The 20,270-nt window shown below is 35.6% G+C and overlaps 1 protein-coding gene across 1 annotated transcript in view; it reads left to right on the forward strand.

Moving 5' to 3' along the window:
• The window catches only part of IL13RA1 (interleukin 13 receptor subunit alpha 1), a 59,374-nt gene extending 42,771 nt beyond the window's left edge, over nucleotides 1-16,603 (forward strand). Inside the window, exons 10-11 of the mRNA XM_012739461.3 lie at nucleotides 284-368; nucleotides 13,875-16,603. Of these exons, the coding sequence (XP_012594915.1) occupies nucleotides 284-368; nucleotides 13,875-13,967 (178 nt within the window). The 3' untranslated portion in view covers nucleotides 13,968-16,603. The remainder of the gene's footprint in view (nucleotides 1-283; nucleotides 369-13,874) is intronic.
• Nucleotides 16,604-20,270: the final 3,667 nt, after the last annotated feature.

A 20,270-nucleotide genomic window follows, 5' to 3' on the forward strand; every position in this document is an offset into this window, starting at 1 on the left:
TATTAAAAGTATAACACTATTATTTACATGATAGGGTATAAGTAAGTATAAGTAATTTGGTTATCCTGATGATGGCCCCGTTGTTCCCCCTAAACTTGATATACATTTAGAACATTGATTTTTTTCCCCTAGCCTATTTTAGAGATTTCTTCACAACTGCTTTGTCACTCAAGATGACTTGCATACCATGTCTTTTGTCCACACCTTTTAATATAATTGTATTTAAGTAGGATGCTCCTATGGACTAGAAGATTACAACCAGAATGTCTCTGCTTTCTTAAAGGCTCAAGATCATTATATTCCCTCCAATTCCTGATCCTGGCAAGATTTTTAAAGAAATGTTTGGAGACCAGAATGATGATACCTTGGTAAGCACTAACTTCATAGAGTTTGAAATTGGTTATTTTTTTGGAGGCTATGGGATTTTTAAAAATTGTGATAAAAAATAAATAACATAAAATTTACCATCTTAACCATTTTAAGTGTACAGTTCCGTGACATTAAGTACATTTATAATGTTTGGGAACCATCACCACTATTTCCAGAACTTTTTCATCATTCCAAATAGAAAATCTGCCTATTAAACAGTAACTCCCTATCCTCCCTCCCCCATCCCGATAAGCTTCTATTTTACTTTCTGTCTCTATGGATTTGCTTATTCTAAGTACTTCATGTATGTAGAATCATACACTGTTGGTCCTTTTGTGTCTGGCTGACTTCACTTAGCATGTTTTTAAGGTTCATCCATGTTGTGGCATTTTAAGCTTGGTTCTTTTAAACTAAATTTATCTAAAAGATTAAAGAAGAGCTAATTTTAAATATTACATCTCAGGCAAAGCATACTAGCTAAGAAGTCCCCAGAATACTATCCCCAGGCTTCATTCTCCCTCTGGTTTAGGGGACATGTTTTATCAAAACATGTGTATGGGTGGGTAAACCTCCTATATGAAGCTAGCCTAATAATAATTTTCCTGGATAATTTTTTAAACTGGATGTGGAGAAATATAAAGGTAGGGTAAGCAATTTGAATGCATTTTATTCATGCTATTGCTTGGCAAGCTGGACTCCAAAGACATGGAAGAAGAGCAGACCTACCTCAACTGTTATAGTTGATTTCCTACAGATGCGCATGCTAGATTTGTGGCTAGAAAACTTAAGACATTATGAAAGCAAAAGGGTTTGATGTTTATAAGATAAATACATTTATCCTAATAAAATAATAAAGACACTAAATGAAATAAATATCAATATCATTGCATATTTTTTAAATTAGTAATATCAGGCATAAGGCAGTTAATTTAGGGAAGTAGTACAGCATAGTAGATAATAGCCTGAGCTGTGGAGTCAGATTGTCTGGATTCAAATCTCTGCTATGTCATTTACCATCTTTTTGACACTGGGTAACGTCCTTAGTCTCTGTGTGACTCAGTTTTCCCATTTGTAAAGTGGAGATAACAATAGCACCTGCCTCATAGTGTTATATATATTCAATTTTAATACACAATAATTAACAGAAATCACTTAGCATGCCTGGCATATTGTATAAGTGCTTAATAAGTGTTAGCAAGTAGTGTTACTATTGCTAATAATTTCTTTTTATCTTTAATCCCCAAATAATTCTTGTAATAGTGGGTGAGTCACAATGGCACTGATGATACTTGGCTAGGGAAGGAAGGCAAGGAGGCTGATATGCTATCAGAGGAGAATTATTCTGGATCACTTTTTCACCAAGTTATCTTCATAGGGAAGGGGTAACTCTACCAGGCTTTGTGGGATAGGGCACCACTAGGCAGGTAGGTCAGGAAGTCAGGTGCCTAAGGGGGAGATCGTACCTGTCATGTACAGTCTGTGGTGAGTTTGGCAGCCAGTGGTTCTTCAACTTTAGTTGGGTCACAATCAACTGGCATGCTTGTAAGAAATATAGATTTCTGGGCCCTACCTGCAGAAATTCTGATTAGGCAGATCTGAGACAAGTTCTAGTAATCTGCATATTTAACAGGAGCTCACAGATGATTCCTGTCCTGATAAGATAGTCTGTGGGCCACACTTTGAAAATCACTGATATAGATAGTTTCTTTAGAATTATCCATGTCTCTTTCTTCATTTAACCAGCTGTGATAGAGTTGGAGGTTGGGAATTGTGCAAGTACTCCAACAATCCTAACCAGTTATTGAAAGTTTACTATGTGCCAGGCAGTGTATTAAGTGCTTTGCTTATCTTACCATATTGAATCCTCATAACCACCCTATGGAGTAGTTGCTTGTTAGTACCATTTTACAGATGAAGAAATGGAGCCTCAGTGAGGTTAAGTAACTTAGCTGCAGTCACACAACTAGATGGTGATAAGGTAGGATTTAACCCAGGACTATCTGATGCCAGAGTTCTCTCACTCTTTTTACCATGCTGCATTGCTTCTTGTACTTATAGCAGGGATCCTCAAACTTTTTAAACAGGGGGCCAGTTCACTGTCCCTCAGACCGTTGGAGGGCCGGACTATAGTTTAAAAAAACTATGAACAAATTCCTATGCACACTGCACATATCTTATTTTGAAGTAAAAAAAACAAACGAGCAAAAACACCTGCATGTGGCCCATGGGCCGTAGTTTGAGGACGCCTGTACTATAGAATGCTTGTTGTCAGGAACTTCATCATCTTCTAAGAGGTCCGATGACAGCAGTAAAGGGTTGGGGTAGAGTATTTCTCAGAAAAAGATTTGGGGTCACATTATGACTAGCTTTAAATGGGAAGGTATTAGGAATATCAGTCGGATAATCTGGAGGGAATAGATTATAGAGGGGAGGCACTAGCATGGTAGCAAACTGGGAACGTAGATCTGAATTTGCCCCATTCAATGTTTTGTTTGGCCAGTGGGATATAATTAAAATCTTTCAATTTGGAATCTTACGCAGGGTGTGTACTCTCCAATTTATCTCAGGCCCTGCCATTGTCAGTTCCCACTATGGTTTCGCACATTGACTTAAATGCCAGACCCTTGAAAGGCATTTGAGTTTGCTTCCTCTCTTAGCAGCATGGAGACTAGTTAAAATGCCATGGCATAAATGTCCAAATCTGTGTAAATGTGTTTGGACTCGCTAATATATATCAGATATGCCAACCAAAACATTGATGAGATAGAAATTTCCAGCCTAATAGATTTATAAAAAGTGATAATATCCATGGTTTTACAAGTGAGTAGGGACCTTGCACTTTTCATGCACTGCTGTTGGGGCCTGTAAAATGATATATTTCTTTTCTGGAGGGCAACTAGGTCCAATGTAGCAAGAATCTTTGAACCTGTAATTATACTTTTAGGTATTGATTTTAAGGAAATAATCCAATAATGACACAAACATGATCAATGCAGCATTTGTTTCTAGCATGAAAAATTAGAAACCAATGAAACATCAATAATCAAGAATTAGTTTAGAAAAGTTAGATTTCCAAAGTACTTAATTTCATAACAAAATACTTATGATATAAGAGTAAGAAACAGATCATAAATGTGTAGTATATTACAATCCCAATGTTTTATAAAAATGCATTAACATATACATAGAACAATGGAAAGAATTGGGTCGGAATGATCATTTCTAGGCAGAGGGATTGTGGGTAACTGATATTATTTTCTATCTACCTTTCTGAAATTTCCAAATTGCCTATAATGAGCATATATTACTTTTATAATAAAAGTAACCCTGTACAAGTCATTAAGGGAAAAAGAGAATATTGTAGTCATCCAGGTCTGAGAGATAATAAGGACTTGAACTTAGGTGGGTAGCAGAGGAGATTGACGTAAGAGATGTTATTAATGGAAACTAACTCATTATGACTTGGTGACTCTGTGTGGGTGATGAAAGGTGGAGAGAGTAACAAATAATTTCAAGTTTTCAAGTCTGGGTAATAGAGTGAATGATGGGAACGTTGACAGCAAAATCAGATCAATTATCTTTCTCAGAGATGGGAAAATTGCTTTTATTCAATTTGCTATATAGAGGATAATATGTTGTTTTCATCCCAATGAGTCAGATAATTCTGTAATTTGGTGAGGTGGATATACTGACAAGATGGACCACTAAAAGCATAAGGTGTTTTGTTTTGGTAGTTGCAGACCATTAAACAAAATCAGTTTTTTAAAACTAAAAGTATAATAAAAATGCCAGATAGGAGAAAGGGTAAGAGAACAAATTTTTATGTCTGCTTTTAACCAAATGGATAATCAACTTTCTTTACATGGCCATAATTCTCACAAATTGAATTGCATATGCAGCAGAAAAACTAACCTTTTACTATTAGAATCATCAAATTATAGAACAAGCCCACCCTTAGAGCTCATCTAAGGAGGTGGATGTTTATATATTTAATTATTTCCCTTTAATTATAAATTTTAAAAACTCTAGATTGTCATCCAAGTCCTTCACTTTAGAGGTGAGGACATTAGGGGCCACAGGGAAGTTTCTCAAGGACTATTACATAGAGAGGTAACTACAAAACCTAAACTAGAACCCATATAGCCCAAAGTTACCAACTTCTAATCCAAAGAGTTAATCCATGTCATTTTAAAACATTCTCCTCTTCCACACTGCACCATTAATAGTGGTTTTTTTTTTTTAAGAAAAAAACTTATTTAGGTGTGGCCACAAATAAGTTAAATCTTCAGTATAGTTTTCCTTAAGGTTTCTAGTGTTTTGATGATGTTTTGTTCATCACTGTAGTAACGTTTTGGCCAACTGCATTTTTTTCCCTGTTGCTTTGCTATTTGCCTTTTCCTTGTGACTAGTTGGGCTGCTGGCCATATTGGGAGGTGGAGTTGGAGAAGGGGAGTTGCAGAGGGAATTGCTTCTCTTCTATCTGAATTTGTTTTATCCATAAAATTTATCTATTATTCCACCACTTCTTGGAAACTAGTTATATGTTTCAACATTGTGCCAGTTTTACATTCCTGATCAGAAAACAGTTTTTAAAATTTGGAGTTGACCTTCAAATACTGCTCATTATTTTTTACTTCAGTATGTATCTTTAAAAACTAAGAAACTAAGAATGCTTCCCTACATGGCCAAAATAGCATTACTGTGCTTTAAAAATTATTAATTCCTTAATATCATCTAATACGCAGTCCATATTCAAATGTTTCCAACTGTCCCAATTGGTAGGAGATAGATGTTATCCAGTTGTCCCAACATTGGTGAGGCTGAGATTGAGCACTGTATTTAAGGTGGTAGCAGCATGTCCCTTCCTGCCATCTGCATTTATTTCCATCCCTTGCCATCTGAAGCTAATATGTGGTATTATGCCAGCACCCTGTCAACTCTTCAGCTAATGCTTCTTGTATCAGTAGATATCCCTGCCTGAATCAATCATTTTCTTAGGGGGTATAAAATGACAATTGTTTTCGTTCTATCATTTCATCTACATTTATAAAGTGGCACTGTTCTATAAAGCACTGCTTTCAGTCATCAACTGGACTCTTTGGTTGTTCTGAAATTCAGTTTCTGCTAAAAAGACAAGATGCATCTTTAATCCTTTCCCTTTATTTCTCAATATTTTTAAGTGAACAGTTGGATTAATAGCCACCTCAAAAGGCACCAAGTTAGTCCTCTCCACACCACATTCAACTTGTTCTTTTTTTAAGCTACAGTGATTTTTAAGGCATGGGATCTACAATTCATACTGTACAACTTTCTGTTTTGAATGTTAATCTGAAGAGGACTGGGGCATCAAATAGGTGGACTTGTATACAAAATGGCTTAGGCACACAAAACCCACTTCACTTCTATAGACAATTCACTATGGGAAATATCTTAGTCAAATCTTGAAAGTAATCTTAAATTGAGACTTGATGTTTGATTATACTACTGAATTTGTTTCTTTAAAATATAAAAGCTTTGATCATCATTTATTAGCATCTTATAACTTTAGTTTTCCAAAGTTTGGATTGGGACTTTTCAGGTCCTTTTGTGGGGTGTCAGGGTGGGGGGGAGCGGGGAGGAAGTTTTCTGGAAATTCCATTATAGCCAGCTTCTCTGGGGAACTTGTTTTTAAATCCAAAGACTTGAACCACATTCCCTGCACATGAACATGTTTGCTTTCTTCCCTTCCCTCATTGTCTTCTTCCCATCTAGTACCATTGTAGTTATAGACATCTGCATTTTTAGAAGAGTTTTACCCATTTATTTTTTTTAAACATTTAAGAACTACTAACATACTGTGGATATAGTAAAGTATAAAACTTGAAAAATGCAGGTGTTGAAGGAATAAGTATCTTGTGCTTTAATGCTTTGTGGCGGGATTGTGCTATAAGCAAGTGAATCAAACAACTATATAGATCACAAACAAAAACTAAAAATGAACCAAAGTGAAAAGGATAACTTCCAGGCAGTATCTTTCTATTGTAACCTGTTATTTAAGGGAATACTAGTGATTTCTTCTAAATAGATGTAAAACTTGTTCCAAATTACTCTTCCTCAGTCCTGCCTGCCAAGAACTCAAGTGTAACTGTGATATAGCAACCCTTCCCAGGTATATTGGCAGGTATTGTGTGATCTCAGAATATACAGGTGACATAGATATGATATGACAGCTGGTAATGGTGGATTCATTTACATTGTTTACACTCTATGACCAGGCCTTAAGGGAAGGTCAGTTTTTTAAAAAAACAAGTAGAGTCTTCTTACCTATCTCCAAATACATATCAAAAAAGAAGGATGTTTCTGCTTAAACTTTGTTTTTGCTCAGTAATACAGTCAAGCAAGAGTTTGTTTCCAAGTGATCCATTAAGCATTTTTGTTTATTTCAAATAAAATATATTTGTATTATTTGTCATTCATGCTATCCATCTATACCACACTATCTTCTATATCAGGTAGTCTAATAGAAATATACCTGTTTTGTTCATATATATATATATATATATATATATATATATATATATGCCTATATAACATGCTGTTTCTCTAGGCTTAGATAACTAATAACCAAAAGCCAATTGTGTTAACCTATGAAAAACTGATTTTTTTTATCTATGATGTTTTTCATCTTTGGCCATTTTATTGTTGATTACCTTGTTTAAAAAGATTGGCATTAAAGATTAAATTATGGACTGGTAATTTTGTGGGTTAATTTATTTCTTCTACAAGTGATTTTAAAATTAGACTGGCATATAATTCACAAAACTGAATAATAGGTCAGAGCCATTGCGTCTGTTTCTTTTACCTTACATGGACATCTTTACTGAAGCAGTGCTCAGGAAAAGGCCATGCTGCTGATAAAAGGTGAAAATGAAAGTAATTCAAATTTTAGGAATGAAAAATGGCAATTAGAAAGATTAATGTATTTTTAGAAGCTATTTCTGCTGCAGTGTTCACCTCATTAAAACAAATTGCCTTTTTCTTGTCCAACACAGCTAAGCATTAGGTCTAATGATCAGAAACCAACAAAAGTATAATTTCCAGAATATATTTTTTTAATTAAAATATTTTTTCCTTTAAAAGCAATATGTATTTATTGTAGAAAAATTAGAAGTACAGATAATCAAAAGAGAAAGACTTAAATCACTCTTAATCCTATCATCCAGATATAACTATCTTTAAAGTTATATGAACATCATAGAGAAATGGAAATACTTGTATTAATAAATGAAATAATAGCAACAACAACAGTAATAATAGTTCATAGTTACTGAACCTTTACTTATATGCCAGGCACTTTTTCCAAGCACTGCCCTCATTAATTTGTCCCCATCCTGGAATTGGTATGTATTAACTCCATTATACAGATGAAGAAAACGAGACACCAGAGGGCTTATGTGTAACTTGCTCAAGGTTATACTGCTAGTACATAGCAGAGCTAGAACTGAAATTTAATTGAAAAGTGGCAGAGCTAGGGTCTGAACCCAGGCATCTTGATTTTTCCAGTCCACACTTTTAACCAATCATATTCTATAATATGTTTTAATAAAACATATCAAATTTGATTTAATTTTAACAGAAGAGAAAGAATCAGGTGAAACTAAAGAAATTTCTGAACTTTTGATATATTACAAAATAATGTTTAATGATTATTGAAAAGAGCAACTTTTCTTATGCTCTCTCCATTTGCTCCCCATTTTAAAAGTTGGCCAGTATCTCCATTGTTGGTGCCCTCATACAGAGCCCTCATTTACTCTTAACTTCTATTTGTGGACATGTATTTGATGCTCACTGTCAGTCTTCATGTTGATGTTGCTCCAGTCATTTCGGTTGTTTAAAGATCTAAAGGTTTTCTCAGGAAGGAATCATGGGACCAGCATTTTCTGAATTATTTACACATTGATGATATTTGCTGTATTTATAATTGAAACTCATTTTGGCAAGATATAAAATCCATGGCTCATATGTCCTGCCGTGGGTATCTTAAATGTGTCCTCCATTTTCTTCTGGCATAAAATGTTGTCAAAGTTGGTTGACAATATACTTTTCTTTCTGCATCAAAAAAAAAAACACTTGGTATTTTTGCCTGGTTATCAAAAGACTTTTTTCTTCAAAGTCCAATAATTCTACCAGAATATGTCTTGCTGTTGTTGGTCATTCTGGGTTAATTTTCTGAGGTATATGATGTGCCCTTTCAGTATAAACTTTCAGATCTATTTTTTTTTTTTTTTTGAGACAGAGTCTCGCTTTGTTGCCCAGGCTAGAGTGAGTGCCGTGGCGTCAGCCTAGCTCACAGCAACCTCAAACTCCTGGGCTCAAGCAATCCTCCTGCCTCAGCCTCCCGAGTAGCTGGGACTACAGGCACGTGCCACCATGCCCGGCTAATTTTTTTTATATATATATATATTAGTTGGCCAATTAATTTCTTTCTATTTTTTTTTTATAGTAGAGACGGGGTCTCGCTCAGGCTGGTTTTGAACTCCTGACCTTGAGCAATCCGCCCGCCTCGGCCTCTCAGAGTGCTAGGATTACAAGTGTGAGCCACCGCGCCCGGCCTATTTTTTTTTTTTTAATTTAAGTAAAAAATTCTTTACTTATAGACTTTAGTTATTCGGTTTCCTTGTTTTCTTTACCTGTTACATCCTCTTGAATAATTTTCATCCACCTTCATTTTTTTTTTTTTTTTTGAGACAGAGTCTCGCTTTGTTGCCCAGGCTAGAGTGAGTGCCATGGCGTCAGCCTAGCTCACAGCAACCTCAAACTCCCGGCTCAAGCAATCCTCCTGCCTCAGCCTCCCAAGTAGCTGGGACTACAGGCATTCGCCACCATGCCCGGCTAATTTTTTGTATATATATTAGTTGGCCAATTAATTTCTTTCTATTTATAGTAGAGACGGGGTCTTGCTCTTGCTCAGGCTGGTTTCGAACTCCTGACCTTGAGCAATCCGCCCGCCTCAGCCTCCCAGAGAGCTAGGATTACAGGCGTGAGCCACCGCGCCCGGCCCACCTTCATTTTTTTGATTAAAAAAAATCCTTCTCTTTTATTTCTCTTAAGGTAGTATCTGATTATCTGTTATGTTTATTTGCCCCTGTGTTCCTGCTAGTTAGTCTTTATTTCTGAAATGATTATTTTTTTTACTGATTTGCTTTAGTCACATTGTATGTCTATATCACATGTATCCTATAAAGATATACAACTATTATATACCCATAATAATTTTTAAGAATTTACATTTAATTCTTTATTGAATTTTGTCATCTCATTTCTGAGTTGTTCTTATTCTGACTTTTTATATATTCTAACATATTGTTTACATTTCTTTCATATCATATAACTTTTTCTCAATATACTTCAGCTAGCTCTGAAATATTAGATTATAGTTTCTATCTGTTTTGTGGATATATCTTTCTGGCATGTTTTAATTCTGTGAGGATATTATTTTGTTGCTCATTTTTACATTAAATTCATTTCCTGAACTTTTTATAAGGAGGCTTGATTTAGATTAGTTTTTTTTCCCCTAATTTCATGGCTATAGAGCACCATCTTCTATTGTTTTTGAGAATTGTTAAAAATTATGGTGCATTACACTCTGAAATCTCCTGGCCCTGTCTATCTCCCTCCTGTACTTTTATCTGGGATTTCTTTTTTTTTTCTTTTTTTCTTTTTTTTTTTGTCTCTCTTGCCCCTATCCTGGCCAGTTTGGAGTTTATTCCACCAGTTTTCTTCTCAGAGTAAAGCTTTGTCCTGGAAAGGAGCTTTGGAGAGTTAGTGTTGAGAGTTCATGGGGGACCAGGCTGCTCTCAGGGTAGACCATGGACTTCTTGCTTTCAATCACTGTTTGGAGGTGCAAACCATTCCCATTCTCAGTTGTTATTCATAAATTAGCTTGCTGAAGTTTGAGTTATTTTAGAATTTGTAGATCTATTGGCTGCCATACTAATTCCCTCTATATACTCTTCCACAGCTGATACCATCTTGGTCTTGGAGCTTATCTAGTTTGTCCCCACCCACTCTTATTTTGGTGTTCATGGGGGAATTATTTTCATCTAGTTTTGTTGCAGATTGTGTTGGTGGATTTTGGTTTTGCTTTCCTGCTTGGCCTATTTATCTTTCCCAGGGGTGTGTGTGTGTGCATGTGTGTCACATTTAGGGAGATTCAAAAACTATGCTGCCACCACTACCTTCTTCCCAGAATTTTTATGCAAACTACAGACCATGGGCCAAATCCTGCTTGACACTTGTTTTTGTAAAGCCTTTGACCTAAGACGGCTTTTATATCTTTAAATAGTTGAAAAAAATCTAAAGAAGAATACTGTTTTGTGGCATGTAAAAATTATATGAGATTTAGAGTTCAGTGTCCATAAAGTTTTGTTGGAACACAGCCATGTGCATTCATTTATATATTGTCTCTGGCTGCTTTCCTGCTATATATTTTAAAGTATATATTTTATGTATATACTTTAGGGTATATATTTTAAAGTCTTTGATTGATATAAGTTCAGTACCCCTAATCTGAAAATCCAAAATACTCCAAATTCCAAATTTTTTTTGAGTGCCAACATGACACTCAAAGGAAATGCTGGTTAGAGCATTTCAGATTTTTGGATCAGGGATGCTTAACCAATAAGTATATAATGCAGATATTCCAAAATCCAAAACACTTCTGGTCTCAAGCATTTCAGATAAACAATATTCAACCTGTATTAGTAAATTGTCATCAAGAAAAGTTGTACAAGTTAAATATCCATTAAGGAATGTGGCCAATAAGTTATGGTGCATTCATTCAATGAAATATTATGCAGCAGTTAAAGAAAATGAGCTAGATCTATTCCACTGATGTATAAAAATATATAACATATGCTGTTAGGGAAAACACTCAAGTTACATATATAGGCTATGATTCTTTCATGTTAAGGAAACCAAGACATTGTAATGCACAAACTTAAATTTGTTATAAGCAGCTTAGATTACAACCAAGTTGTGCCGATTTATATACCTACCAGCAGTATGTTGTTTTTTTTTTTTTTTTTTTTTTTTTTTTTGGCCAGCAGTATTTCCAAAGGGTTGTTTGGCCACTGACATGATGTCATCTAATTTAAAAATTCTTGCCAGGTCGATAGATGAGAAAAGGGTATCTTATCTCACCTATCAGGTTTTATATTTTTTCATAAGTTAGTTGCCTTGAATTCTTTTATGAAATTCTTGTTCCTTGTCCATTTTTTCCCTGTGGTATTCATTTTTTGGTGGTTTGTAAAGCTATTTATTTATCAGATATTAATCCTTTGGTTGGTCATCCATATTTTCCTTTGTATTGTACTTAAGGTGATTAATGATGTAGAAAAAGTTTTTTCTTTTTTATACAGTCAAACCTTCCTTTACTTTTTATGTATAGAAAGCCTTTCCCACCTCTGATTTATATGCATGTTCCTGTATATATTTTTCTAGTACTTATTTGATTTGATTTTTTACATTTACATCTTTAATCCATCAGGGATTTATTCATGTAGGCTATGAGGTAGAGTATAACTTTGCTTTTCAGATGCTTATATTAGCCAGTTGTCTTATTGCCATTAATTGAATAAACCATTTGTTTCAAGGTTATATAATTTTTTCATATTATTTTTGTTAGAAGCTTGTGCATTTCACGTTTTAAAATCAAGTTTGTTGAGGTGTGATTTACAATAAAAATGTATGCTTAAGTGTTCAGTTAGAAGAATTTTAGTAACTATATGTAATTTTATAGCCACAACTCCAATCAAAATATAAAACATTTCCATCATCCATGCAAAGTTCTTTCATATTTCCTTTTGCAATTAACCCCCTCTCCTGACCATACACCCTTACAAACACTAATTTGTTTTCTGTCCCTCAAGTTTTACCTTTCCAGAATGTCTTATAAATGGAATCATATAGCACATAGCTTTTTGAGTCTGGCTTCTTTAACTTAGCATGATGCATTTAAGGACATCCATGTTGATACAGTTGTCGATAGTTCATTTCCTTTTATTGCTGAGCAATATTCCATGATATAGCTGTACCACAGTTTGTTTAACCATTCACTTGTTCAAGGACAGCAGAGTTGTGTCCAATTTCTGGCTATTACTAGCAAAGATACTATAAACATTCATGAGAGGTTTATGTATGACATATTTTCATTTCTTTTGGGTAAATACCTGGGAGTGGGATTTCTGGTCATTTGGTAAGTGTATGTTTCGTTTTATAAGAAACTGTGAGACTGGTTTCCGTAGTGACTGTGCTATTTTACATTTCCACCAAAAATACGTGAGAGATCCAGTTACTCTGCATCCTTATCAGTACTTGGAATTGTCAGTATTTTTAATTTTAGCTATTCTACTAGGTGTGTCATGGTTAAATAATTTATTTAGAATAATTTGGGTATTTTAAGCAATGTTTCCCAACTCATCTCTCCATATGCTTTCTAAGACTGGATGCTCCTAACTTGCTCAGTCCATCTCCAATTGCACAACCTGAGGTAGATGAATATTCATTGTTGCTCTTGTTTCTGTTTTTCTTCTTTTCATTTCTTTTCCTAAGAACATAAGATCAGAAAAGGAGCTTAGACATAATTTAGTGCAGGGTTTGGCAAATTTTTTCCGTAAAAGTCCTGGTAGTAAATATTTTTGTTTTTGCAAACCATTCTGTCTCTTTCACAATTTAACTCTGCCATTATAACATGAACACAGGCATATACAATTCAGAAAAAAATGGACGTGTTCCAATAAAACTTTATTTACAAAAACACACACCCAGCCAGATTTGGCATGTGGACCACAGTTTCCTGACCCCTGGTTTAGTCTAACTTCATTTTACAGATGAGAGGACTTAGCTCAGGTTTCATTCTTTCCTCTGATTTACAAGTAAAGAAGGCAAGGACCAGGATGTTGGCTTTCACCATAAGAGACATGCTTGAATTGAGTTCAAGATAAGCTTGCCTTATGCATAATTCCCTGTTGTAGCAAATGATATTAGATAAAGCTGTTAATATAGGATCTTTCAACAATTTTAACTGCACTAAAACTTTTGAGACATCTTAATATATTACCTTGACTTTTTGAGCCTATTATATCTCTAGAGCAATGGTCAAACTTGAGTGGTAAGAAATTAAAGGTAATTAAGGTTTGAAGTGAGAAAAGCACGCCACCCTTTTATTCTTCTTGAAAAGAATTTGTTTCCAATTTTGGAAATGTCCAGATTTATTTATCTCTTGAGATAGCCATTATACATCATATAACAATCCCATGCTTCCCCCATTTAATGTTAATTCCTGATTATTTTATTTCATTAATTGTTCAAATAGATAAAGATTCTTAGTCAAAAACCAAAACCAGGAAAATAGACACTTATGGTTCCATGCACGCAAATCTAAACATAAGCATTGGTTGTCAGTATTCAGGGAAAGAACACTGTTTAGAAAAGTCATTGTGTATTTGTTTTTTCCTCCCTTCTAGCAGTGGAAGAAGTATGACATTTATGAGAAGCAAACCAAGGAAGAAACTGACTCTGTAGTGCTGATAGAAAACCTGAAGAAAGCCTCTCAGTGACGGAGATAATTTATTTTTTAACCTTCAACGTGACCTTGTGAAGATTCTTCCCATTCTCTATTTGTTATCTGGGGACTTTTTAAATGGAAACTGAAACTACTGGACCACTTAAAAACAGGCAGCTCATAAGAGCCACAGGTCTTTATGTTGAGTCGTGTACCAGAAAACGTAAAATAATGGGCCTTTTGGAAAGGAGAGTGGAGTCATTTTCATTGAGTTGTAAAAGCAGACATCCTTTGTGAAGGCTTCAATCTAAGGGACAAAGCAAAAAGTGATGATAGCAGTAGGATTAATCTTATCAAGAGTCATGACAACTTCCTGAGTGATCTATGCTTGCTTTGTATTATTTGTGTCAAACAACGCCAACACATTTTATTTGTAGAGGAACTCATTTTGAGTACAAATACTGATGTCGAACTTGAGTTACAAAGAACATCTAGCGAAGAAAATTGATAAAATCTCATATCTATTTGTTGGGATCCTATTGAGTAATGTTTGTGGCTATTGAAACTCTTAACAGTCTGGAATCATCATCCCCTTCAACAGCATTATTCTCTGCTTTGAAAGCCTCAGAAATTAGTGTTGGCCACGATAATGACAACTACAGAAAAAGCAGAGGCAGCTTTTTTACCAAGACCTCTCAAAGCCATTGTAGGCTTTTAAGGGCAGTGGAAACAGAATGATTCATTGGGTATTAGAGTTTGAACCATGAAATCTCTAATGATGTATTTATCTTTTCTTCACCTCTGCTATTCAAATCAAGTATTATTTACTATGTGTCTGGCTTGTGCTACACCTCCAGGTGTGAGGCACAGACCCTCTCCAAGGGTTTACAATCTAGTTGGGACTCCTTGGTTCTTACCACTTTCTTTATCTCCACCAGTCATTTTTCAGACCTTTCAATTCCCCAACTCTGACACTGATTTCTCCTTTTGTATTCTCCCTCATTCCCTTCTTTGTAGCCTTATGACTTTCGTTAGAAATTAGGATATAAATCTGCTCAAGGCACCAAGAGGAGCAGGGGGTAATTTGTATCTCAAGTAAAGTATGGGTACACTGAGAAACAATGACTAATTCTTGCATGTTTGTTTTTTTTTTATTTCGGCATATTATGGGGGTACAGATTTTAAAGTTTCAATAAATGCCCTTCCCCCTCTCCCCCCACAAGTCTGAGTCTCCAGCATGACCATCCCTCAGATGGTGCGCCTATCACTCGTTATGTATGTATATACCCGCCCCCCCCAATACTCTATTACTGTAGTACCTATGTTTTGTAAATTCTGTGTGAGCCTGCAATTGTTGGGGTTTTTCAGCATCTGATGTTTATCTATGCATTTTCTAAATACAGATGAGGTATTATCTTCACTTAGAACTTTGCTGTTTGCTTGAGAAAAAAGAATAATTGAGTATTCTTCTCCCTTTTTTTTTTTTACAAGATAGGCCTGGAGTTCCTGTTTTCCCTGCCAAATGGTTAATTAAGTAGGTTCTGTGTCTTATATTGATAGCCAGCCATCCAAGTCTCCCTTTATGCTTTTTTTTTTTTTGGCATATGTTAGGGTTCCATTCTCACTCATCCCCACAACATATCCATATATTCCCTACATATGTACTCCTACATCTCTTTAATTTAAAGAAGTATGGGAAATAAGAGGTATCTCCCCCCAACCCGCTCTCCAATTCTCTCCACACACACACAGACTCAGATTACTGATAGGAACTTGAGAAATTTATATCACAAGTTCTCCAAACATTTACCAATTATATTAATAAGATGATGCTTGCTTGCAGTTCTTGCTCTTAGGGGAGGGGTGGGGAGATAAGAAACCCATATTGTCAACAGGTTTGGGCAAAAGTGGCAACCTGCTTCCATGGCTGTGGAGAAACACTTTGCCCTGGCTTCTCTGAGGAAATTGGGATTTGTGGCAATGGTAGATGTAAAGTGTCTCTTCCCTTTGCTTTTATTTTTGAGGTCAGATTGAGGCTGGGAGACAGGCATATTGGATGTTCCATTTTGTTGTACTGTTCTCTAGAAAGAATATCTCATTCCTGTGTAGGAATGAAATTAATTCCTTTCCAGTCTTTTATAATTCTGGGAAGCAAAACGCTTACATGCCTCACCCAAAACCATTTTTACTATTATCCTATTTAGATGGCAATGAGGAGGATGCTTTGAAATTCCCAAGGAACACTGACACTGACAGTCATGTAGCCTAGGAATGGGGAAATTGTATTTTGTTCTCATCCTCCTCTTTTAGCTGAGAGACTAAGAGGCATTAAATTATGAGAGTACCTATGGTTGTTTCACAATTGCTAAAAAGTGACTCCTTTGGTCTTGGGAGCTCTTGAAGATTTCAGTACATCAGTGGGATTCCCATTACCTATAGGAAACTAGTGGGTTCATTTACTGTTTTAGGTCTAACCTATATGGATTTTTTTCCACACATGCTTAAGTAAACCCACTGTGAGGATGGTCATTCTTATTCTTTCATTCAGATAAGTTTTTTCTTCATCTGGGCACTGAAGGGATATATGAAACAATGTTAACATTTTTGGTAATGTCTTCACCCAGGGATCATTTTTGTTTAACTTCTTATAGGAAAACTTGAGTTAAATAAATATTGTCTTTTTGTATGTCACCCAAATGGTTTCCGTTGGTCTTATTTGGGGGAAAGTATTACGAGGGGTGGGTGGTGGAGAAAATTGGAGTTAAAAGAATAAACATTGTGAAAAAATTCCAAGGCAGCTATTTTATCTTCTTATAGCTTCTCATAAGCTTCCCTACTATTCTGGTGTGCCTAGTACAGCCTTTGTAAGCAGCACCTACAGGGACTTCAGTATTTGATAAATTGTAGCTATGTTAATTAATGGAAATGGAGAGCTGGTCCTTTCTAATATTAAGCTAAAATGGAGTATAATATGCTTACTGTCATGGTATACATGACGTTTCCATGGTATACATGACTGTCATAGTATTCATGATGGGGGGCCTCTAGTCACAAGGTAATCATATTAGCAGGTTAGATTTGAGACTACAAAAATCAGTTTTCAATAGTTGTTCTCTTAAGAGATGGTGATATAGTTTCATATTTTGTATAACTACAGCAAATGGTTTGAATGTCATGGAGGGTTTTTTTCTCATTGGTGTTAACCTCTGGGAGTGTGTCTTTAGCTAGACCATATTTGCCAATTACCCCGAATCTTTACAGGATCCAAGCTCTAGGGTGAGGGTGGGGGTGATGATATTGGTTAGGGTTTTTTTTTTTGTTACTATCTAGAATTATCCAGGAAGATTCTGGAAATCCATCTCCAGGTAAGTATAGTTGTTTTGTTGTTGTCGTTGCTATTTTAAAATAAGAACCCCCTTTCTGATTTTTAATACATCAACACTGAGTATTATAACAGAAAACATTAATTGAGGACCCTTGAGGTTATAAATCTGTGTGAGATCTATGGAAAACAAATTCCTGTTGCCACAAATATGTTCACCTCATCTCAGGGGAAAAGGAACCAGAATGATCTAAGCACATTTGCTTTCCAGAATAATTTACCATTTTGTTGTTTCCATGAACTCTTGCTCTTTTAAAAGTGCAGTTTATGCTTACATGAATAGCATAATATGCTACTAGGGTATTAGCAGTTTTAGAAGAAAGCAAGGGAACAAGAAAATTTATTTCAGACTGTTTTCTTTTAAACCCTAATGGTTAGATCAAGTAATAAAATTTTTTGTAAATACTGTAGCTAAATCTTCATATGCTGTTACTTTAAGCAAGGGAGGAGTTTTACTGACAGTTGGATGTGCTAGATATTTTTGACATCAATCCCCAAGATGATTTCTTCCTGAAGATTCTTTGGACTTTAACTATCTTTCCTAATGGTCACATTTTTAGTTTACTATTAGCAGCAGGAAAATATTTCACTGCTAGTTTTCAGCATTTATTTGGTAGACCATTATATAAAAAGAGAAAATTGATAATTGTTGAGTGTACTGTGCACCAAGTTACATGTGTTATTTCACTTAATCCCTATGTTGGTCCCATGAGACAGGTTACATTATTATCTTCATTTTACAGATGAAGAAACTGAGACATAAAATGATTGAGTTGTGTGTACAAGCTCACGTAACAAGTAAGCAACTGAGACAAAATTAGAAAACAAGTCAGCCTGACTTTAAAGCCTGTGTAATAGAGCCAGTGATGTATTTGTCCCAAGGAAACAGCTACCTAAAGAAAAAACATCTTATTTCACGTTATTGCCAAGTTGCTTATCAACTGGAAGACTGTTCGGAATTTAAATCATTTAATTGCAAAGTGAGCTTTTTACAGTGGCTTAAGATTCATTTGTGCATTCATTCATCTATGTGCTTACTAGGCAATGTGCTATGTAATCGGAATTTAAAAGTGAATATGATTTGGCTTAATATCAGCTGGTAAGTCAAGGAAAGGCTACTTTGTATAGAAGAAAGAAACCTGGTTTTAGCATTTGGCAGTTCCAGATGTACTTGCAGGTAACTCCGTCTGGTTCTGTTTCCCCATTTGTAAAATGAAGATGTTAGACTCAGTGATTTATAATTCCAGCCATGATTCATAACAGTGGCTATAAGTCATAGAGCTCATTTAGAAGTGAGAATCTTTGCCATGAACACTAGCTCTAGGAATCTGTAGGCATCAGCGTTCCCATCTGTGAAATGAGGTTGACCTAGATTAGCTCTATTAATTCTGACATCCAATAAAGGTGATGACTTTTGTTTTACAAATCAAGAAAATATGCTTACTGTCACTTCTTACTCTTGCTACAGGAAGTAGCTAGCTGTTGGTAGTAACTGCCAAAAATAACTAGAGGAGCAGGCCCCTTAATGCAATGGGAAGGATGAAGGAATTGATACAGTGGATGAGATCCGTGGTCCACCCAAATCAGTATTTTCACAAGGACCCAGCCATGGTTGTGCCTAACAAAATATTTCTTAATATGTTTTGCTGATCTTAGGTCATTTTGTACAGAAACATAAAAATGGACTATGTATTAATACAGATTGCTTATATAATGACTACATTTGATATATTACCTAGAGTCCGTTTGAGTTCAGTACTTGCAAATTTGGTTAATAAAATAAAAAGGTTAAAATTGAATTTAACCTTTTTGTTTGATCAAAATAATACAGACATGTAATTTTAAAAGCAAAGAGTATTATAGGGATTTTCATTTAAAAAAGTAGTCCTGGGGGGGCGGGGGGGGGGGCGGCACGGTGGCTCACGCCTGTAATCCTAGCACTCTGGGAGGCCAAGTCTGGTGGATTGCTCAAGGTCAGAAATTCAAAACCATCCTGAGCGAGACCCCGTCTCTACTAAAAATAGAAAGAAATTAATTGACTAATTAAAAATATATATACAAAAAATTAGCCGAGCATGGTGGCGCATGCCCGTAGTCCCAGCTACTCGGGAGGCTGAGGCAGAAGGATTGCTTGAGCCCAGGAGTTTGAGGTTGCTGTGAGCTAGGCTGACGCCACAGCGCTCACTCTAGCCTGGGCAACAAAGTGAGACTCTGTCTCAAAACAAACAAACAAACAAAAAACAAAACAAAAAGAGTAGTCCCCTGCCCTACCCCCCCTTACCTCTGATTCCTGCTCCCCAAAATGATGTCAAACACCCTAATTCCTGGAACCTGTGAATATGTAACTACATGGCAAAGGGGACTTTGCAGACATGATTAAGTTTACAGGCCTTAAAACAGGATTTCCTGGATTATCTGGGGTGGAGGTGCTAATATTGAGCCCTTAAAAGAAGAGAAATTTCTTTGGCTGAAAGCAGAAGAGGAAGACAGACTCAAAGGACAGAAAGTGCTGTCGGCTTGAGGATGTAAGGGGCCATGTGGAAGGTGTGGGAAGGAATTAGATGTTGCCAATAACTTGAATGAGGCTGGAAGCAGATTCTCCCCCCCCCTACAATTTCCATATAGGAACAAAGGCTGGTAGACACCATGAATTTGGCCTTATGAGACCCTGAGCAGAGGATTCAGCCACATAGTGCTGGACTACTCACCTATGGAAGCATGAGATAATAAATTTGTGTTGTTTTAAACTACTTTAAACATTTTTAGTTGTTTTTGTTTTTTTTTTTTGGTATATTTCCTTGCTTCTAAATAATATCCTAATACTTAATACAATTTCTTTTTTAAATTTAGGTTTAGAAATTATCTATTTCTAAATTTCTTCTACGGAAGATGATGAATTAGCTTGCTTCTATGCCCCCCAACACACACACATGAACACATACTCTCACATTTCTCTTTCACAAATATAAAAATTGT

This window comes from Microcebus murinus, chromosome X (assembly GCF_040939455.1).
Source record: "Microcebus murinus isolate Inina chromosome X, M.murinus_Inina_mat1.0, whole genome shotgun sequence".
Taxonomy (NCBI): Eukaryota; Metazoa; Chordata; class Mammalia; order Primates; family Cheirogaleidae; genus Microcebus; species Microcebus murinus.